General features: G+C 42.9%; 1 protein-coding gene across 1 annotated transcript in view; it reads right to left on the bottom strand.

The window, feature by feature from the left end:
• The window catches only part of LOC133015801 (protein sidekick-1-like), a 197,228-nt gene that overhangs the window by 115,087 nt on the left and 58,211 nt on the right, over positions 1 to 23,930 (bottom strand). Inside the window, exon 5 of the mRNA XM_061083076.1 lies at positions 18,663 to 18,796. Within this exon, the coding sequence (XP_060939059.1) occupies positions 18,663 to 18,796 (134 nt within the window). The remainder of the gene's footprint in view (positions 1 to 18,662; positions 18,797 to 23,930) is intronic.

Here is a 23,930-nt window from a genome sequence, read left to right as displayed (position 1 = left end):
GCGCACGGAGACTTTTTTTAGCAACACGTTTGAGTCGTTTCTCTCTCTCTCTCTCTCTCTCTCTCTCTCTCTCTCTCTCTCTCTCTCTCTCTCTCTCTCTCTCTCTCTCTCTCTCTCTCTCTCTCTCTCTCTCTCTCTCTCTCTCTCTCTCTTTCTCTCTCTCTCTATCCCTCTCCACTGTTTTAAAACCAGAGTTCACCCTCAGAACCCTTACCACTCCAATTTACCCTGTCAATCTCCCTCCCTCTTCCCTCTGTTCTTCTCTCTCTCTCTCTCTCACACACACACACACACCTATTTGAAATTCATATCAATGGCTTTACAAATGTAACACTCCAATTTCCAACCCCGACACATTCACAGAGACACACAAGGACTCTGGACCCCTCTACACACACACACACACTCTCACACACAAAGTTGTGTCCAGTGAAATAATAAGCTGACTGGAGAGTTGACCCCAGACCTCAGAGCAAATCCCTGACAGACTCCCACCATCACACCTCGTAGTCAACCAGCTTCCTCTGCTCGTACCCGGCCGTCTGGCTCACTTTGTAAATCTGACCAGAGCTGAGGAGAGCTTTCATTTAGACACAGTGTATAAACAGCAGCGAGCAAGGTTTACATATTAAAATGTAGATTTCATACAAGGCAACACTCTTCCTCCTCCAGGTATTTGAGCCGTGTCTTGTCTTCGGCTCAGATTCCACTTCCCCTCTGTGAAACGTGAGCTGCGGGAAGATTACATCCTGCTGCTGTCTGCCTGTCCGAACCAAACACTAGCACCGGTTGACCTTTCCAATTTACCATGTCAATCATGTCCACACACACACACACACACACACACACACACACAGACACACACATACACACACAGACAGATAGAATGCAGAGCCCACTCTCCCATATATACGTAGAAGTAAAAGTTGGTGTCAATCATCCTTGTTTGAATCTCAAATGTCACCAGGTTTTGACATTCTCTTTGCTCACCGTCCAAAAAAAGAAAAAGGTTAGCACACACCTGACTTTCTCCTCTATTTTTCATTTCTCTCTCTCTCTCGGCAACATCTCTTTCTTCTGGAATCTAATTCGAGCTCTCTCTTCTCTATGTTGCGTGCAATCTCTTTAGACTTGTTGGTATTTTTTCTCTGTGTCCAAAACAGATGTAGCACTCAAATCTGCACTTGAGATAAAAAGCCACCAACCCCTTGTTAAGCATTACCTCATGAGTCGAAAACAAAGAGCGAGCAAATGAGCCGAGAAGAGTAAACGTGCCAGTGAGAGGGATTAAATTAAACAAGAGCCTCCGAAAAGGAAAGAGCAGAAGAACAAGGGAGTTGTAAAGAGAAACATAAAACATGAGAGTGCCATGTAATGGAAATGGAAAAAGGAGATGTTCAATTCCCACTGGGAGACTAATGGGAGGGATCTCACTTCATTTACAATTCAAAGGAGTGTTGCTTCCTCCAGTTTGTTTGGCTCTGGAACAAGTTTCTGGATCCTACTCGTACATTCCCGTTCACGTGTTTGAAATCCGGTATTGGTAATGATGCCCCAGCTGAAAAAAACGCACGTCATGTGACCACTCCCCCATGTAAACACAAAGCATGTTGTTTTCTCTTCTTTACGAGAAACAACAATGGTGAAAAGGAAGGAGAGGGATTTACTTTCTTGGACGAACAACAAGGTGGAGATATGAGTGTTTACGATATATCGTCTTCCCACTGGTAATCGAGTTGTAGCTGATAAGAACCAGGATAAGAATGATAGAGAATCTGGAAGCAAAAGCAGCTTCAACATTTCCTTTTTTTGCTTGTACATACTAGAACGCTGATTCTCTGTTTAAAGGACTCTGGAGTATTGAGGACGATTACGAGGGAACATAGCAACATCAATGTATTTTAGAATTAACACATGGTCGTGTGGACGTAGCCTCAGAGAGACATTGGACTCGGACAAAACTCGGAGACGATATTCAGACTTGGGTCAGTTTCCTACTGCGTGTGACTATAATCATAATTGCTACTCTGAGACTGACTCTACAAAGAGAAGAGGAGGTCTCTGATCCTGCAGGAGAAACAGCATGGAGGACAAGTCTCAGACAGAGGGAAGGTGAAGTCAAAGGTGTGTTTTGAAAAGTCAGTAAAAAATAACTTAAGTACACGTGTATTGAGTAGGGGACAGGAGGAGACACACACACACAATTATGTATTGCTGTCCTTATGAATTAAAAAACGTGTGTTAGAAGTGTCTGTAATTGAGCAAGGCTTTATCAAATGAAGACGGCACCCCCCACACACTTTCGGACCGTGGTGTCTGATCAACACATAAGAGCTAATTAATAAAATGGGATCAATGTGTGTTTGTGCACAAGTGTGAATTCAAGTGTCTGCCTCCATTTGGATCTGAAGACTTGCGTGTGTTAATGTTTGTGTTTATAGTTGTGAGAATACAAAGCATCAACGGGTTTATGAATCTCAATCATGTCAAAAATTGGGCTCAGGTCAAGTTCAGACACAAAGAAACTGAATTAACAGTTAAGCTTGGTTAGTTTTCTATCTCGTTAGGACAGATAATTGCTACTCTGAGACTGACTCTACAAAGAGAAGAGGAGGTCTTTGATCCTGCAGGAGAAACAGCATGGAGGACAAGTCTCAGACAGAGGGAAGGTGAAGTCAAAGGTGTGTTTTGAAAAGTCAGTAATAACATGTGTGTGTTCCCTGCAGCTCAGTTACCAGATGGAGAAGGAACCACGAGTGACAACAGGAGATGCATCATTGCTAAATCACGTTGCCGCAGGGTAATCCCCAGTCTCCCACTCCTCCTCCATAGTCACTCCTTCCTTGTCTTCATCCCTCCATTCCTCTCTAATCGCGTCTCTCTGTCCCACGGACCCAAAGCACTGTGTCTAAGAGACCCTCAGCATAACTAAACAGCCGCACATAATAAGAGAATACTGAATTTTTAAGTGGCTCCTTTAGAAACGAGTGGTTTTCTAGCAGAGCCTCCTCCGCTGCTCCCAGTGCAGCCTCTCTGCTTTTGACACAGTCCGTTCATTTACTACAGGCCAGCGGATGTAGGGACGAGGCCTGGAGGAACGGGACAGATCAATGGAGGGTTACATGTCCTGGCATTTCCTCGGGCACTTCCTTGAAGGCTAAGACACTCGCTCACAAACTCACAGTCTTTGGAGCAGAATGAAAACATCAATACTGTACTAAGACTTTACTGATGCCCTTTGGGGAAACTCCCTTGAAGAAGCTGATGCTGTGTGTTGCAGCAGTACACTGAGTGTTCTTACTTATTCTTATTATCTACGACTTTCTGTAGTCAGGACACATTTCATGTGACAACTGTCAGAGATATATGGGGACTTCTCTTTCCCAAGTCAAAATTAGTGAAACCTAAATGGATTTTGGATGCATCAAAAGTGTGACTGTTGCCACAAAATCCTTTTTGGAGCCAAATATGGATTTTTCGGAGTCTGATGCTGTCACAATTATTTTAGGGATTCAAACATTTCAGACATCAATATATGTGCAGATATACATATTTTTTAAAAATGGAATTCCTAAGAAATAGTTATCATTCCCTTATGATGAATAAATGTAACTGAGGCTTAACATTTTACAGTTTGATCATAAACCTTAATATGAATAACTATAATTTAAGACATATGTTACTTTTATTAAGAACATATTTTTGCCCAATACTGATAAATCGGTCAGGCTCCACGTCCTTTATAAACCAACCCTTCAGAATACAACATGAAACGATGCAGAATAACATCAAAAAAACATAATGCTATTACTATTACTGTCATATTTACCGTATACAAAAAATACACTTTACAAATACAATCTAAATACGATAAAATAAGATAATCCTTTACTGGTTATCCCTTGGCCATGATTGGTTCACAACCTGCCGGTGATAACGTCGACGCTTGTTTATTGTTTTGTACACTTTCATAACAAAATAAGATGCCATTGTATTTAGATTAGCTTCTTAATCTATTTATATCATTTCAAAACCATTTAGGATCCATTCATCTCACCCAGCTAAACTGACACTGGACCATCTAACACACATGGAAACCAAGACAACATGAGACTTGTGCGATTGTTGTTTTCTAAAAGCGTCTTTAGTCTAAATGTTGCATCAGATCTCAATTTAATTACATTCCGTTCACTTCAACAACAACACAGTGAGGCCTGTGTATTCCAGCTCAGTGGGTAACAGGACAGTTCAATTAACTTCACTGTGAAGACAAGACGCACACGGAGCCCATCACACTGACACGGGGGCAATAAATCACCCAGAGCCCAGGACTTCAAGGTCTGTGTTACAGGGGAGAAAAATATCTCTGAGATTATTTGTCCCGAAATGATTTATAGCGCCTCCCGTAGGCTAATAATAGGATTGCTGATAGAATTATTGAAAACGTACGAAGCCAGGACACTGAGACACACACAGAGACAAATGTTACCAACACATTTGTTCTTTGCAGCCAGGAAGGAGAACACAACTGAGTGAGAACAGACTACAACATGCTTGGCAATAGTTTGCATCAATATTTGCATATTTGCAGGGATTAGGCTACTGACTATTTCCTGAGAGAAAAGGATGAACCATTGTAATGTGTGTCAAAGTCTATCATGTGACAAAATAACATCAAAAACTTATTAGTTTTATCACAAGAAAAACACAAAGCGCCAAATAGGAAGCTTTATATAAGCTAATAATCTCCAAATAAATAAGAAATAAAAAGAAATGATAATAATTAAAAGGTTATTTTATGGCACTGTTTTGTTTACAACTTGTTTTACTGACTTCAAGTTGCCAGGAAATAAGCTGTTGCTGATTATTGACCATCTGCAGCTCTGATGTGGTTTTTAAATCAGGCCAATGCCTCAAAGGAGCTGATTATATTCACAAGATTAATGTCAGTTGTTGCTCACTCACATAATCTCTTTGTTTTCTTCTAAGAACTGAATAAACGATGCCTCAAAAAATTAAAGAATGGAATTTTTCACAAGTATCCTCGAGTATCTCACCTGCAAATGTTTTCTATTGTCAAAATTGTGCTAACAACTGACACACGAATATTAAACTATGTTGCTGAAACAAAGAACAGACGATTTCATTCCCCCAATCTCATCCACGTCCACATTTATCAGTGTTTTCGTGCTTGTGTCTTTACGTCTGTGTTTATATGTAAAGCGATCACTCATTGGGGCGAAGAAGAGTTCAGGCCTGTGTCTGATTAATAGCTGAATAGATTGTGTGGCTCAGAGATTGATTTGTCGGGTCTGGACTTTAACAGATTCATTAGAACGGCGATAGATCTGTGAGATCTTACTGAAGCTGTTCCACCAGCTCCGGACATCACATGACTGGTAATGGACATCATCCGTCTGTCTGTTAGTCAGTCAAACACTGCAGTAATGTAATGTGTGTGTGTGTAATAAACACAAACACACACATCTCCCACTTTCTTTCAATCACTCCAAACAACCAGGTAGGTGGGAGGGGAGGTAGAGGGGAGTAACATTGGGATGAAGAGGGAGGAAGAGAAGGGAGGAAAAACTATATTTGGATTAAAACATCCTGTTGATCTATTCCTGTTTTCAGCATCCTCTCTCAATCTTCAACTTTTACACTCTGCCTCTTTCTTCCTCCCGATCCATCTTCATCATCCTCAAAGCTTTTCACAGCTTCGCACTCGTGTGTTGTCTCTGATGCTCTCTGGTACCTGATCCCTCTCTGTCCTCATCTACCTTCTCTTCATTTGCACATAAACCAAGTAAAAAAACAACTTAAGTACATGTGTATTGCGTAGAGGACAGGAGGAGACACACACACAATTATGTATTGCTCTTCTTGTGAATTAACAAACAGGTGTTAAAAGTGTCTGCAATTTAGCAAGGCTTTATCAAAAGAACCCCCCCAGTCTCGGGCCGTGGTGTCAGCTAAACACACAGAAGCTAATTAATAAAATGGGATCAATGTGTGAAGTCAAGTGTCTTCCTCCATTTGGATCTGAAAACTTTGACTTGTCTGTGTTAATGTTTGTGTTTATAGTTGTGAGAATACAAAGCATCACCGGGTCTATGAATCTTAATCCATGTCAAAGGGACTTCTGGTAAAAGTTAAGTTGATGTGGACAGCAGAAGAGAGGACGAGTTCTGTGAATGGACTTGTGTTTTCTAAGGTTAAGAATAAACTGTCAGGTTCATTCAATACAACAGATTTTGTTAGTACAGTCATTATTATGTATCTTCCCTCTTATTGATTTTGCCGTGACGAAGATGTATCTTCATCACCTTGCAGCTCTAATGATGAATGGTAAATCTCTTAATGGTACTTGGTGGATGTATTAGAAAGAAGCACGGCAAGGATAAATAACTTCAGTGCACAGACACACACACACACACACACACACACACACACACACACACACACACACACACACATACAAGCTGTGCAATAAATCAACATAATGTGATGATCGTGATGTAAAACTCTTGGAATGTACTTACTGCGATATCAATGTCTTTTCCAGGTACGTAAGGATGAGCTTATTTGAGCCTTTTACTTCAAATTAAAAGTTGGAAATTGTTTACTGGAGCATTAGAGAGGATTTGAACATTTATATTGATGAAATCCACACGGCCGTAATATTCCAACTATTTGGTTAGTCTGTCTGTTATTTAGCAAGTATACACAAAAATGACAGGACGCATGGTGGTTTATAGGTCAGGAGAGAACCCATTAAATTATAGTGTAGATCTAGGGAGTGGATCAAAACTTTATTTTACTTTAGAATAATTCATGAATCTTGACAAAGCCGATTCAAAGGAAATGTTGTTTTGTAGTTTTTTATAAGAAACAATGATAAACAGGTAGATTTGTAATTTTTTGAACCAGCAAACACTTAAACTTTCACCTAGAATTTTCTATCTATTGTTTCAAATCTCTAAATTCCTCCTCACGTTATCTTTGCGTGATGGTGTTGTTGTAAGTTACTTGTTTTTGTGTTAATGAATAAAAATTGCCTTGTTTACTCAGAGAAACAAGTCGTACAACACATCACAGTGACAGTGGATTTCCTGAACAACCCCAGTGGGAGTATCAGGCTTGTTCTGCTTATTCAGTGAGAATTCTGAATTGAGACAGATCACCACAAAAAGAATATATTTCATCTTTGTACGTACAATTCTAAATAAACTGCGACACCCCCACTGGTTGTACTATATATTCCAATATCTGAATTTGTCAATGTCACATCCACCAGCTCCTTTCCTGTCTCCTCTGGGTGGAAACCAGCAACACACACTCACCCATCTCTCTTTACTGGCTTCTCTCTGCCATTAAACACATTCTCCTTCCTCAGCATCTCATCAAATCTCCTATTTACCACATCCTTTATCTTTCTTCTCTTCCCTCTATCCTATCTCTTCATCTCTCGTTCTCTGCACCCGCATCTATTGCTTCAAATTAACATCTGCTGACTGGCCTGCTCCACCAATAACCCATCACACCCAGCAGGAAGCGCAGACAACACAAAGGGAGAGAGTGTGTTTGCACGCGCCGTCATATTTCCTTTTGTATAGCTGGATCCTCTGAAACGTGGTTATGAAAACCCCCCCTGAATGCACTGGGTGTGTGTGCTGATACAAGCTGGCAAATGAACAGCGTCTCCTGGTGGGCCGCTCGGCGTGGAGTCGTGGAGCCTCACGCTTTTTCACACAGTGATGAGTATCAAAATAAAACTGTGAACTGAGTCTGTGTGTACGAACACTGCATACAACACGAGTCCTTAGCTGGTACAAAACTGCTATTCAGAATGTTAATGATCATGCACACTCACTGACACACACACACGCTCACTGACACACACACACACACACACACACACACAGAGTTTGGGGGAGGTAACCATAAGGACAGCCGTGTGACTGGCAGGATCATTAAAACCACGAGCCCGACGCTACTTATCTGCACACTTGACACCTCATTCCGTTTCCTGTGTGTGTTTGGTGTGTGCTCGTGCATCTCATCTCCTTAAGGGAGCCGAGCCGGTGTCGGTCCACAGTATTTGTCTGGAGATGTGCATTAGTCAGCCTTGACGGGACATCAACTACATTTCCGACTGTATCCTCCGCACAGACGGCACAATATTTCATCCTCCTTCTGCTGCGTTTCTCCAGCGAAACAAACGTACCCACGCAAATTCTTCCATCTGCTTCATATTCTCACACAAACGCACAAACACAAACCGTACACACACACAAACTCAAGGTTTGAGTAAGGATCTGCCTCTACACCACTGAACATTAATTAAAACATAAGTTGTCTGGTAACTTTAACCTCCGTGCGCCCTCTGTCTCCAATAAAATCAAGGGCTGAATTTATGCAAGAAGCAGACTGAGGTGAATCAAACTCCATTCGTGGGTCAGACAAACTGCCACTGGCTGTTACCAAGCAAAGCTGTGTCTTGAAAAAGTAAGCAAGTATGTTTAAGTTTACTTTTAAGAGTAACAATCTGATGGTCAATACATAATCCTGCTTTAGCTGACTATCTGAAATCTGTGGCTGTAATCATCAGATATTGTTTAACCCATTCGTCCAGACTGACCTTGGTACGAGAGCTGATTTACATCCTGGACAAGTCAGCAGCGAATCAGAGGTCAGACGTACAGAGACCAACAACCAATCATCGAATCACCCTAACACCAATCTGCATGAACACAATCTGAGGGAGGAGGAGAACCCAGAGAAAACCCATGAAGACATGAGGGGAACACCACACAGAGCGATAATTGATAGACGTGAAGTTAAGACCCACAAACATCTTTGATTTTACCCAAAAACTAAATGAACACACTTAATCTCAGTATGTTACGGACTAACTCTAAAGTTTTTAAAGTGTGAATTGTGTCACTTGAATGGAGCAAAGATGCCGTCCCACTACCACCTCCCTTTCAACCCCTTCACTGCTCAGCGTTCACTGTTCAGAGTCAAACTTCCAGACTTTCCCTGGAACCTCCTCCTCTTCTTCTCTGGCCTCTTCACCTCCACAGCCTCTGCTTGTTCATTGATTCTTCAGGAACTTGTTACATCCACCGTCTGTGACTTTCTGCCCGTTCCCTTTCCCACCGGACGCCTCGATCTCTCACCACTTCCCTTTTTGTCTATTGGTTGTTTTATTCCCCGAGCGGAGGAGGATCTGAAGAGCGCTTGAGTGGGCGTCGGCCTGGAAGATGCTGTGTCAAAGCCACGCACACTGGTATCCGTCTTAATCTGTCCCATCATGCTGTAAAACACGCTTGCAATTAAATCCATAACTGGGTGGAACGAGTTGAGCGACGCACACGCAGCCACACACAGCGATGCACACTTCTTGTACTTCTTGAGTTTCCTGTCCGTCCCTCCATCACTCCGTCTCTCTGTCTGTACACCGGGGTTTTAATTATAGAACCACAGAGAAGCCTCATTAGACTGAGTGGGGAAGTGAGAAGGGACCGGGAGAGACAGAAATGAGGGGAGACAAAGGTAACAGACGGAGAAGAGAGATGGGGATCAGCAGAGAGACGTCTGATCCCCCCCGCCCGCTGCTGAAAGATTGAATATAATAACTCCAGACACAACCAGTTTGTAGCAGGAATTAATCAAAGCAGCGATTCATTAGCAAAGTCCTTTTAACAAAACCTCAGAGGATTAGAGCCTATTTGTCTGATCGTGCATGTGTGTTCCACATCTGTAGACTTCGAATTACCAGACTCACGATACAAAAGAGATCATTGTAAACCTAATGAGTCCTCAGCCAAGGTTAGATCTTTCAAAGTGACGCGCCAGGCCGAAGATACAAGGTATAGATATATAACCATTCTAGAAAAAGAGACTCAATCATACTGGTACACGCTCTTCAAGGTTTACATGCAATTTAACGCACCGGTGATTCTGTGAAGTGACCTTCACGATGGTTATCTACATAACCAGCGTTAAGACGACTTGAATCCAGGCTTCCTACGCAACCTCAATTATGAAGAGTCGAGAGTTTCTTCACACCAAACAAAAGATTATACAACTATTAAACACATTCAGAATATCTGACATTGGATTTCAGCGTCTCACAATTCAAATGTTCTAACTTGATGCTGCATTAAAGAAGGAAAGTTGGATGAAGCAACACACACACACACACACACACACAGACAAACTGTTGCTTTAATGCATAAATATTTAACGTTTAATCCATTTTAGTTTAGCAGCAACTGACAAAAAGGTTCATTTCTGTAATGAACCACAACCAGAACTCTCCACCACCAAGTTAATGCATCCGGCCCCAGATGGTCACAGAATGAGAGGCTGATGCTGTCCAGTTATTTGGTGAGTGAGCGTTCACACACACTGCAGCGTCTGTGCTGCTTGGGTCTGGCTCCAAACTGTAGTTTCAACAGAACAAGTTTAAATCAGGTTTTTCTGCTGCAAGTGCTGGATCTGCCCGTCCTAAACCAACAGCTTGCACAAATAACAGGAGCAAAGTAAGTTTCGGAGGTTGCTGAATGCTGCTTGTTGTTTTCACTTAAACTCTCCAGCACAGTCCTAGCGGGGGGGCATGAAGGCTGCTGTACTGATCAGAATCCAGGGTTCTGTGGAGCCACTGAAACCAGGCGTTTGGGTTAAGAGCCCAGAAAAAACAAATTATTTAGATATTTGGTTTTAAAATTCTCTTTAAAATTGTAATTTCTAAGATTTTAAATGTCTTTACTTTGCTCGATTACAAGAACGAAACCCAAATAGGGCGACAGAGCCGTCTCTCCCCCGACTCATTGGAGACTGCATTGACCCGCCCACCTTCAAAACATTACTCCAACTAATTGCAAATGATTAATTATATATCTAGTTATTTTATTTTCTGTTTTTAAAGCATGTAAAGTCTCTTTGAGCATCGTAATATGAATCAAATTTAAAATAATAATAGAAGTAGTAGCAACAAAAAACTGCAAAAACAATTAAATCTTTTAAATACATATACATATATACACGATTACTCTTATCAAATCCTGTGTTTTTTCTGATCGGCTGCAGTTTAGCACACACCGAAAAATAAATGATAAACAGTAACTAAAAGGAAAATAAAAGCATCTGCGCATATCTATAAAATCTTTGAGCCATTTTATCTTGCTGTTAAATAATAATTGGCAGCTGCTTCTTAACAGTGCCATAGATTCTGCTGGTAATTAATTAAGAGCAGTCATCTGAGAGGGAAGGAGAAAGATTTTGTGTCACCGCTCAGCGCTCGCACCTGTGCTCCTGTCAGGAGGGGGGGGGCGAGTTTATACACAGTTTTCAATTTGGCATTTGTTTTATTTTTATGGGTCACGAGCCCAAAAAAACGATCTGAGAGAATCTCATTGCTCCTCGGGTCTTGTGGCGTTCGCTTCTCACTGGTTTGACTAGAAACTCCAGGGACGTTTTCCCTGTCAAACACTGGAGCTGCAGACGATAGAGCAAACTGTGACACACACGTTGTGTTGCCATGTGGGTGAGAGGGTTTCTGAGGTTCCTTAACCGAAGATATGGAACTTCAGCCGTGAGGAGTCTCTCATTTTAAACAATAGTACAAACTAAATTTGAAGTTGATCCGATGAAAGCCCTGGTACAAGTACATCAAAATAAAAATGTGAAATATGGCCAAAATGGCCACTAAATGCAAGTTAGCAGGCTTCCTGTTGTGTTTTTCCAATTACACCTAAGACCTTTTTGTTTGATTGGTCATGATACATACACCTGTATATTGATTTTTGTGAGGATCAGTCAATGTGATCACGTTGCAGGGGTCTCGGGGGGCACCGTTGAGCCATTTTGTGACGCCCATTGAAAATTCCTTCAGAATACGTAAATTTTCACCACTTTTTAACTTTCTGCAAATTTTGGTAAGAATTTGAACATGGGAAAGCCCTCAAAAAGCCAATTCATTTGCCTGAATAATAATAATAATAATAATCCTTACAATTTCAATAGGGCCTCACCTGACCTTTGATGTCAGTGCTCGGGTCCTAATAACGTGACTCAAAGGGTGACCTCCACTGTGGCCAAAATGAAACGTCCTTGGAACATAGTTGGAAACATTTTTGACGATGCTAGTCCACATGTTTAGAACATATGTAACATATGTAACAGGTCTGGTTGTTTGTAGCCATTTTAACGAGGAGTTGTTACATTTTATATTTTTACAGTGCAGCAGAATGTAATCAACACATCGTCATGCAGTCGACACCTTGATCACATCGTGACAGCTGCAGTGCTGCAAACAACCTGACAACACACAGGACTCTTTATGTTTGAGTTTTCAAATGATGCAATGACACACACACACACACAGACACACAAAACATGCATGCACAGAACCACGGATTCCACAACACACTCTCTCTCCAGGGAAACTAAAATACCTCCAATTAGACGCGCCGCAGAACAACTGGGATGGGACCTGGAGCAAACACACACACACACACACACACACACACACACACACACACACACACACAGACACACACACACGCAGACACACAAACACACTTGCACACAAACATCGGCAGCGGGCTCTCATTTAAGAGTCAGTGATGTGGAACGGAAACATCTGGAGGGGAGGGAAGATGATTAGAGAACGAACTAAATGAAACAAAAACACACACACACGCGCAAAATATTAACACAAATGTTGTCGCCAAACAAATGGAAAAACCGAAAACAGGTTACGGTGTCTAAAGAATACTTAAAACTATGAAAAATATTTTCAAAAAGAGTAGTAAGTGTAGTGTCATGGAATGAATGTTCCAAAGGAAACATAAACTAATATCTGCTTCTACATCAGATCCCCGGAGTGTGTGTGTGACAGCGTGTGAGTGTGTCTGGGTTGTGCTGAGGTCAGCGGAGTCAGACGCTACATGAGTCTGAGTCTCGGCTCCTGAACAAAGGCCACTCGGTCACTTCCCAGGGTCGTGGGGGGGGCGGCAGGAGGGAGCTAAAGGATAAACGGGAGAAACCGGGTGATGTAGAAGTGGCAGAGACCCGGGAAGAGGACAGGGGGCGTAATCAAACTCAGACTGACTCTCGTCCAATCACCAGGCCGAGGTAATCAAACTCAGACTAACCACACCCTCCTCCAGGCAGACATACGATGATCAGGGTTATGAAAGGACATTTCATATCTCTAACAAAGTATTTATGAACTGGAAGCTGATGCGTCCTGCTCAGCTCTGAATACAGTTCTTGCAGATATAAATGCAGCAGAATCCAATTTACAATACAAATCAACGCTGTGCAGAACTATGAAGCTTCAAAGCCGAGTCGGAGACAATTTCAAACAACCTCTTCAAACTTCCTTGTCTTGTTTCTGGAAGCAGGAGTTTGGTTTGACTTCAGCCGGTACACGCAGTAATTACAGAGCTGTGCTGTGTGGAGCATTTTAAAGATTTTATTCATGGAGCTCCGTTGGCTCGTCAAGGACAGAGAGACTCAGCCTGTGAGGATCTTCTGAGGTTGTGGAGGGAGCTTTGTTAAGTCGGAGAAATGAGACATCTTGTTACCAACTGGATATTTGAAAGATGTGAGCGTTTACCAGAAGGTCCGACGGGAAAAAGAAGAAGCCATAAATTACATTTAGGGACTTAAAGTCAGGACATCTCGGCCGCGACAGCTCGGACTTTTATAAAGTCTGTGTCTTGCAAGTCGCCGAACTTTATGGAAGTGAGAAACAAAAGTGCTGGATCACTCTTTTAAAAGGGAGCACTCTGCACGCTGGGCTTCTATGTACGGACGTATTACTCAAAGCTATTTTCTGAAAGCTCAGCAATCATTAATAGGCGTGACATTACTGTTTTCTCTTTAGAAAAAGATAAAGGCAGCTGATCAACTATTGAGCCCAGAGCTGAGATTGCATTTTAAGTCCTCGCAGTTATTATATCAGCATTTATGCGCCCGACACATTCCCCTTCCCACTCGTTCTTTTCTTATCCTGTCTTCTGTTCCCTCTTCTCCTGTCTACCCTGCGTGACCCCTCCTCCTCTTGTTTCATCTGTGAGATCCATACACGTCGGATTATATTTATCACGCTTCCACTTCTTTATCTCGGTGAGTCTAATGGCTCCAGCCGTTTTGTCTCCTTTCTTTATTCTGTAAAGTGCTCGTCTTTGATGGAGCCCAGCTCGGCTTTCTGGGCGTGCATCTTTTACATGCGTGTGCATTTGCATGACTGTGTGCTTTCATGCGTGTGTGTGTGTGTCTGTGTGTGTGTGTGTGTGTGTGTGTGTGTGTGTGTGTGTGTGTCTGTGTGTGTGTGAGTCTCCCTCCTGCGAGTGCTCTCTTTGGGGATATTTCGCAGCTGTAATGGACTGAAGTACAAATCTACAAAGGCCTTCACCGCTGTGAACTGGAGAGAAGCTCAGAGACACGCAGACACTCAACAAGGGAACCCCCCCCCCCCCCCGCTGCTGCTGTGACTGACAGGCCGAGCGTGTGCGTGGTAAAGAGAGAGAAAAGAGAACGAGCGGGAAATTATGTCAGGTACGCACGGAGCTTAATTAATTGGAGGAGGGATCCTCATCTCCTGTCACTAACAGAAAGACCCTGAGGTTAGAATTCTGTTTCTCTCTAATGCAAAAACACACACACACGCACACACACACACACACACACACAAACACACACACACACACACACGCACACGCACACACACACACACACAAACACACACACACACACGCACACAAACACACACATACACACGCAGGGATTAAATGACCAGCCCCCTGCTCCTCGAGTCCTCTCTCCCTGGAGTTGCTGCGTTGATGAGATTCTCTGCACTGACTTCATATTCACATGCCTTGAATAACACAGTTAGAATACATCGACCTCCAATATTCAAAATCCACCTTCTGTCCAATCAGCAGCCGGTTCAGTCTGACCGGGGGAGTGGAAACGTCTCGTGGAACCGACTCGCTGTCGGCCGTGATAAAAAGCCCCAGGAGCTGTTTATTTTACAGGCGGGCTGTACTTCCAGTGATTACAGTGTGTGACCTCTCACCAAGCGGCTGAGCTGCTATCAATTGTGGCTGCTCCGGCTCAACCACGGATGACAGTTAGTGCTTTTTATTTTCGGCCGTATATGTGCCACACTTACAGGATAGTGGCCGGGGGACATGCAGATAATGGATATGTCAAGTAGGCGGGTCATGTAACTCTCCGGGTGTCACTTCTCTGAGCTGGTTCAAGTTGTGAGGATCAACTCCAAGATTCAATTCATACCTAAATATTAACGCTTGACTCGTATCCAGGTTGTATCTCTGAATCTATTCATGTTAGAATCATAAATTATTTAGATATTGATGTCTCCAGTGCGAGCAGATCTCCCACATCTGAAATGTGTTTGTTTCAGAAAAGAAGTAGAAGAATAAAAGCAGATAGAGAGACTTCACTTCACATCCTTCCAAGTTTCCCTGGTGATCCAAGCAACAGTTTTTGTGTGTCCTCCTTTGTGGTGGTAATGAAAAGCATATATAACTAATGTGTGAATGGCTAAATGCACTTTAAAGCACTTAGTCCGTATACACAATTTACTTTCATGTGCTCAATCCATTTGGAATCGGATCAGCGGCGTCAGCTCTTCACACCAGGTGTAAGTGTTCACTGTGAAGTGTGTGGTTGTGTTGCTGGAAAGAAAACAGACAGAGACATTTCCCCCTCAGACGTTCTTCTATCTAACAGGTCGTATCCTGATCTGCACCCATGACTCACTTCATCCCTGTCTGTCTTCTCTCTCTCTCTCTCTCTACCAAGCCTACTTCTTACTTGTTCCTCTTTGTTGTGCACAACGTCTGAATCAAAGTGCGAAAGAGGAGAATAGGAAGTAGGTATCTCATTTAGTGTGCGGAATTTATGAAAAGAAAGACAAGATTTTTTAGGAATAGGAAACGTGACTGACAGCTACGAACTTCAGTCGTCTGATCCTGCACCGGCTGCTTAATGGGATAAAAAGAAAAACATGAAAGAGAGGAGACCGGAAACAGAGAGGGGAGGAGGTGGAGAAAAAAGACACACAAAAGAGGAGGTAGGGAAGAACAAAAACACAATTTGCTCAAGTTCATTCACATATTTACTCGCGTCATTTAACCTCCTGAACCTCTCGTCACTTCAGTTCACTTTAATCTAATCTCATTTGCACAAATTCCTCCTTTCCCTTAAATTTCCTGCCAGAAAAAACCTTGGCAGATCCTGATCATTAGATCCACACTGTAGCTGTGATTCTAACTGAGGAGAGAGTGATTAAGAAAAACCCAAACTATCGATACAGACATATTTTCAGGCCAAATTCATCATCTACTGTTCAATTTTCCTTACACGAGTCCGGCCCGGCAAAAAATAATGTGTATTGAGTGTTAAAACCAATATGACTGACTCATAAAGATGATCCATAACCACAGAAAGTGAAGACTGATCCAGAAAACCAGACAAGAAGAGAAAGAGAGTCTTGTTTCTCTTTTATATTCCATCCTTTCTTATTTTTTATTTTTTTTGACTCGTTTGTATTTAATTCCTCTTTCCTCGTTTCCTCCCAGAGCCTCAATAACAAATAACTGAATCAGATCTGCTGTTTTATAGCAAAGGTTATTTACCCAAGAAATGTTTATTGTACACAACACTAAATGATAAACAGACACACACACTCACACACACACAGGCTGACGCTTATGGCCGAAGTCTGATCAGCGAAACCTAACTATACCCTTACCATTCCTAAAAAACGCCCAAGGGAGCACTCTACCCTGACAGCTCTAACAAGGTGCTGTGTGCGTATATTTATGTGATTGTGTGGGTGTGTGTAAGTGTGTCTGTGTGTGTGTGTGTGTGACAAAGGATACCAAAGGATACAACCCTGTAAAAAGAATCTAATTAAAACTCTATAGAGCCACAAGGGACAGGCCGCTCCCTCCCTCTCTCATTTAACTACAGTGAACACTTCAGCTGAAAGACTGTTCGAGTGAGCGCTCTGTCCTCCGGCCTCCGAGGAGACACCACAGAGACACGGAGAAGGATCATGTGAAAAGGTGATTCACGGATTGAGGAGGAGACAGAGGCTGAAACACAGCGGGAGAGAAACACATTCACCAAAAAAAACCTTCGCCATTATCAGCTTCTTTGTATTATTCAGTAATATTCACCGACATAAAAATGAGTGGAAACTTGCATCCTTTTAAACTCTGTTACATAATAAACAGCCGACAGTGTCTGGGATGGGACTGTTGTTCTGGATATGGTTTACAGCTACTTATTAATTTAATGTTTAAAGGGATGGAAGGACTTCTGCAGACTGACTGAAGAAACCACACATTAAATAATGTTTCCACCAACTGGCCGAGCTGTTTCCCTCTGAGGCTTCAACCCTGAGAATGGTTTCAGAATGTCCATCGTTTTGATATGAAAGTAAACACGGAGCAGAGTTGTAGCGTTCAAGTGTTGTGACATTTGGGATGAACAGGCCAGAAGAGAAGAGGAGAGAAGTAGAAAAGAAGGGCAGAGTTTGTGTTAAATTGTGGATGGAGGGAAACAGGAAACACAGACCAGAGAGCAAAAATGAGAGAAGAGACCACAGAGACGTACAAGTATCGGTATCGATCTCAGATGTGTGTTGCAAACAACAAACATGAACAAAAAACTCTATTATTGAACAACTGGCAGCAGCTGGATCTGATCCTCAGTCCTCACACACAACCTAATCATAACTGGCCCTATAGTCTCATCTACTGTTACTGGTTTAAAGTCGGGTTCTGCGGTGAATAAAAATACACATAGAAATCTAAAAGTGTCACAAATACTTCATCAAATCTTTTAACCTCTTTAATAAATGTTTGAAACGTCAGGTCAGCAGAATTATCTTTCTGTAGCTGAGAGTTGCTTTTGCTCATTTAAATGACAAATGTCAGATTATGTCGGTGCTAAAAGTTACTTGCTCTAAAGTTACAATACAATTAGGCTCCTAACAGTTTAATGCGAAGTCCAAAATTGAGGTTTATGTCCTTAGCAAAAAGAAGAATCAGTTAATTGAGTTTTCTTAACGAGTCAGTGGTGATTCCTCCATAACTGCATAAAGTAAGTCTAGTAGATAGAATCTCCCATCTCTCATCTTTCATTTATATGACATCATTAATTCTAGTTTCTCAATCAAAGGTTCAGAATCATCACTTTGTTACAGATTCAGACAAACAGGTAGTTTGTTTGATGCATATTTGATATATATGATATATCTTTAATCCTCTGTTTGTGTGTTGTGATGCTCGTCCCAGTTTCAAGTTCCTCCAGCAGCCCTCAGTAATTAGGCTTCATCACAAAACTGTCTTCTGAGCCAACAAATAGAAAATAAATCTTTAGATTCAGATCATTAAAGCTCCGATTGAACCTCCACCTCAGTTCCAGCACAGATCGCTTGTGAGGCTCCTCAAAGGGTCTGAGAAGCTCCTAATGCACAATCAGTCACATTTCATTATGTGTCAGCCTCTGATGAAACAAACCGAAGCTCTGAGTGCAAACGCTAATTAGTGCGTCTGCTGGTTTCCTGCCAAACCTTTCAGATGAGTGGAAGCGTTTCTTCTTACCTGAGATGCTCAGGTACACCGCCGCACTCGTCACGTTCTCTCCCGTCATCTCGTTCACCGCCTCCACGTGGTAGCGTCCCGCGTCCGTCGCCGTGGTTGCCAGGACGACCAGCTGATTGTCCAGACTGATTGCTCTGTAGGGGCGGAGACACAAGAGAACGAGGGATTAGAGAGCGAAGGAGAAAGGGAAACACGCCTCGGCCTAGTCGAGGAACACAGCTCCAACTAAGACTCTGACATGAGGAGAGTATTTGGTACATGGATCGTTTAGCATTCATAAAGGGGGGGGGGGGGTCACGTTGAATACAAGCATCAGAAAGGAAAGAGGATTCACGGAGCTTAAATAAATCTCTCCTCCTGTCTCAGATTGATATGTGGCTCATTTCGTGTCTCTTTCATTCTTCTGGCCGTGCTCGTCGAGTATTATCTTCTGTTCTTCCATCTTTTCACTGATCCATCCTCGTTCCCCCCCCCCCCCCCGCGTACCAGCAGCAATCAATACAGCACAAACATACACAATCGCACACACACACACACAAACACACAAACTCAACTGTCTCACTGTCCTCACATGAGCACACGGAGATAAGAAACAATCGCTCACAAACAGACTGTGAGCTGCTGCGGCTGCTGCTGCCTTTTAAATGAGCATAGTGGGAAGGAGTAGATTTTGCAGGGAGACAGTGGTGGTGAGAGAGGAGGAGAGCAGGAGGGAGACGGGGGGGGATTTGTTACACAGGGATTTTTATGTTTTTCTGACTCGAGCAGACGGGAAGCCCAGGTTGTTTTTTAGTGACTTTGTGTTTTCACCTTGTCAGTGGACGGAAATCCCAATATTCTGACCTGAGCCTTCACTGGTTTGTGCAGAACGGACGTTGTTTCCACTCAGTTCACATTTGACCGCAGAGCAGCACGACGTTTGCTCAGACCGGAATCGATGACTCTGTGCGGCAAGTCAACAAAACCCTGTGGGTCACAGCAGCGCTGCAAACAACAGGCAGGTATGAGAGACGTTTCACATGGCGTGTAGTGGCTGAGAATGAAAAGGAAAAAGGTTCTGAACCGTGTCTGCCAGCAGCGTCCAGCTGGGACGGACGGAAATAAAGTTTACCATCGGCATCTCCACGACTTGTTAGTGTTTGATTATTGGATGATGTAGAACTCGTGTAATGGCGACAACCCCAAACTATCTAACACCCAGTTCCTGCTGCGAGGTTTTAAAATGTAAACTGCAACAACCAATGAAGAGCAACCAACTATATGCCTTAAAGAGGTTGTATTGATGCATCCACAAACTATATATAAAGATGTGTAACCCTTAACTCCTCCCCCCTCCAGGTTAGCAGATGGGACATGGACCAAACTGAAAAGTTAAAGTCCAGGATTAATACATTCGACTGATGTGTAGCTGTGAGGTTTTAAATTGTAAACTGCAACAACCAATGAAGAGTAACCATCTATATGCCTTAAAGAGCTTGTATTGATGCATCCACTAATTATATATAAAGATGACTCATGACAGATGGGCTCACTTGCCCCCTTAACTCCTCCCACCTCCAGGTTAGCAGATGGGACATGGACCAAACTGAAGAGTTAAAGTCCAGGATTAATAAATTCGATTGATGTGTAGCTGGGTGGTTCTTATATAATCTGTGAATGCAGACATGAACATGATCTAGTATATGGAGGTGTTTGAGTAGGAACTACTGGTTGAAGAGAAACAAGAGACGAGAAGAGAAGAGAAGAGAAGAGAAGAGAAGAGAAGAGAAGAGAAGAGAAGAGAAGAGAAGAGAAGAGAAGAGAAGAGAAGAGAAGAAGACAGAAGACGACAATAAGAAGAGAGAAGACGAGAAGGAGAGGAGAAGGAGACACACACACAGATAGAATTCCTCAGGTCTAATTTTATTCGGGGTGATTTCCCAGGACAGCATCCACAACAGCCCGAGCCTCAACCCCAACACTGACACTCTATTGGAGCGAGTGTGTGTCTGTGTGTGTGTGTGTGTGTGTGTGTGTGTGTGCATGTTGCTTTGAAAGTGCATGTATGTGCGTGTGCATCCAACCAGCTCTAAATGCCTGAGATAGAAGCTTGGCCCGTTCTCTCACTTCTTCCGGAGCAGTAATAGATTCTGCATCGTCACCCGGGTCTGTAATGCAGTTTACAGCTGTAGAGCTCATTAAGTGCAGTGACCAGCCCATTTCATCACGTCTGCTCCCCCCCCGACACGTGCTGATTAACACGCAGTGAAGACATGTGTCCACTTGCCTGGGCTGTGTGAGAGAGGTGAGGGTCAGGGAGGAGAGAGAGAGTCAATCCACTGACATGTACAAGTCAAGCTCTATCAACTGAACTAACAGCTGAAAACATTTAAAAGTTCAGAGTATTTGTTCATGTAGTATTTCTCCTCATTTACATAATTCATTTTACATTTAATATTTACATGTGAAATTACTCGGCGGTGATGGCTGCGGCGATTTGCTTCCCACTTTCTTATTCCTACTTAATTGGGAAAGGATTGAAAAACGCCAATAAGACGTCCAGATTAGACGTCCTCCGTTCATTTGGAATTCCCTCGAAAAGAAAATTAATAAAACGTCCCTATTCATAGCTGGAGGGGGGTTTCACCATCACATCCTAAGAGCTGCAATAGACTCAGACACACACACACACACACACACAGACACACACACACACACACACACACACACACACACACATACAAATATCCGTGCACATTAACAGCCTCAGTCTGACTGGATGTCAGTGTAGTGCAGGGATTTAATATAACATAAATTCAACATGCAACTTTGGGCTCTCTTTTTAGTTCTACATTTAATTAAACTGGACAAATTTGTTCTGGCTTTTAATTAAAGACAAACTCAATTTTAAAACTGCGCATGACTCTGCATGCTTATGTGTGTGTGTGTGTGTGTGTGTGTGTGTGTGTGTGTGTGTGTGTGTGGCAGTTTATCCCCAGGCAGAAGAGGCAAATTAAATGACAGTAATCAACTAGATCCTATTCCCTTCTCCTCCCTCTCTCTACCTCTCTCACTCACTCGCTCTCGAATGCTAAAAAAAAAACAGCCTCTCCGACTCTTTCTCTCCAATTCCATTTTCTGTTCTTACTTCGATTACAATCTGCACGTTTCTTTCTTGGTTTCTTCCAATTTTCTTAGCATTTCTCTCTCTCTCTCTCTCTCTCTCTCTCTCTCTCTCTCTCTCTCTCTCTCTCTCTCTCTCTCTCTCTCTCTCACCTCCTATCTCCGCCCTCCTGACTTCTTTGAACCAAAGCACAGAGACAGATTGGTCTTTCATTTAGTGTCTGGCCCCAAGACTCATTTCATAAACACTCACGGGCGTCTCTGCTGCAAGATTGACTTCTGAATGCACACTCACACACACACACACACACACACACACACACACACACACACACACACACACACACACACACTTGCATGCCAAAAGCTAATTGCCACACACATGTCGCAGGCCAGAGGACAGACGATGGAGAACAAGTGTGTTTTCTGATATATAAGTTCGTCTGAGTGCATGAGTCAGATCCGGTGGGGGGGAGAGGGGGGGGGTCAGCCACGCGTCTGACACACTCGCTCGGGCAGAAGGAGGGATACTCCACTGTAAACCCAGTCCAGACAGGCCGGCTTGTTGGCAGCTTCCTCTCCAGAGCGAGTGCCAGCCCCCCCCCCCTCCCACCCACCCACGCACCATCTCCAACGGCCTCTCACACAGTTGGGAGTGTTCACTGTTCCTCGCAGCCGTTTTAAAGCGGATGTTTGCGTTGGCGTCTCGGTCGGTGGACGCATGAATCCAGCCTGTGTGGAGCTGAGTGATGGTTCACGTGCTCGGGCTCCAACCTGCTGAAGGCCTCACTGTGTGGAGGGAAAACATGATCCAGTTTAAAGTAGAGAGACGTTTAGCATTCACAGGATTGAGGTGTTTAAAATGTTTGTGGGCTGGAGTTGTGTTGTGGTGTTGGAATCGCACATATATACATCCACTCAGGCCCAGCTGAATTCAATCAGGCTGCTTCAATCTGTTTCATCTAGATTCATGAATTATTCCCTAGAAAATTGATAAAAACGTCAAAAAGGAAAAAATGCTGTTTCTCACAATATTTAAGAAACAGGAAATAAAATGATTGGCTCCAAACTAAAAATTAAAAATGTTCTTCCCTGACTGCTACAGCATCCTAAGTTTCGTGGTAATAACACACAACACACAAACACCAATGACAACACAACCTCCTTGGACTATAGGTAATTAAAGGGTAACTATCTTCAGCCAAGGAGGTTGTGTTTTTTGCCCCTGTCCATTCATTTGTTTCTTTTGTTTGTTGGCAGGGTTACTCAAGAAGTACAGATTCTAATTAAACCTGCTGGACGGTTGGGACGAAGGCCAAACGGTAAAGAAATTGGCAGAGCTCTGGATAAAGAAGCAAATTTAAAATATTCTCGGTTGAGGCAGATGTTTCTTTCTGTTTATTCTCTCCACCGTCGCCAAAGTGCTGCTCATTGTGGGGACTGATGGGTTTCAGTAGATTTGAGGGTCTCGACCTTCAATGTAAAGTGCCCTTGAGACGATGTATGAGTTGAATTGTTGGGCCTCAGAAGAGGTTTGTGCTCTGGTGAGTGATACTTGAGGATTGAATGCAGAGCGGCTGAGGACGCATCTGCACAATATTCATCAGTAAAAGATATAATAGGTTGTTTGGCTTCTGAGAAACAACAACTGCAAACTGGAAAGAAAAGCGTCTCAGTGAATTCAATCACTGGAAAGGCATCAACATAACAAGTTCCTTGGTAGAAGGATCTATTTCTACTTGACTTGTTTATGCAGACTTTTCATATGGGTTTTTTTTTGTTTTAACCCTTGAAGTCGGAAACAAACTTCATGAGGAAAACGTTTGAGTCAGCCGTCAAGTCGCGTTTCTCCGGTAGCTTCACTTGTTTAAAACTCAGCGTGAACACAGAGCTCTGGTAGTTTAGTGTTTTTCACTGATTTCAAAGGATGACTCCCTCGTGTCTGATGACAGCGCCCGACAGGAAGTTCCTGTGGAGATGTTTCTGGGGTAAATTGGGCACAAGGAGAAGCTCGGAGCGCTAGACGGTGCTCCACGCTGCTGTAATGTAACAGGACAACGTGAGGCGGAAAAAGAGAGGAACGATTCTGGTAGCAAACAGAGAAAAATGAAAAACAAAGAGGAGAACTTTTCCAACAACAGTAAATAAATAAAGTAAAGAGAGTAA

This window comes from Limanda limanda, chromosome 2 (assembly GCF_963576545.1).
Source record: "Limanda limanda chromosome 2, fLimLim1.1, whole genome shotgun sequence".
Classification (NCBI taxonomy): Eukaryota; Metazoa; Chordata; class Actinopteri; order Pleuronectiformes; family Pleuronectidae; genus Limanda; species Limanda limanda.
The sequence above is the reverse complement of the archived record's forward strand: the minus strand, read 5'-3'. Positions and strand labels throughout refer to the sequence as shown.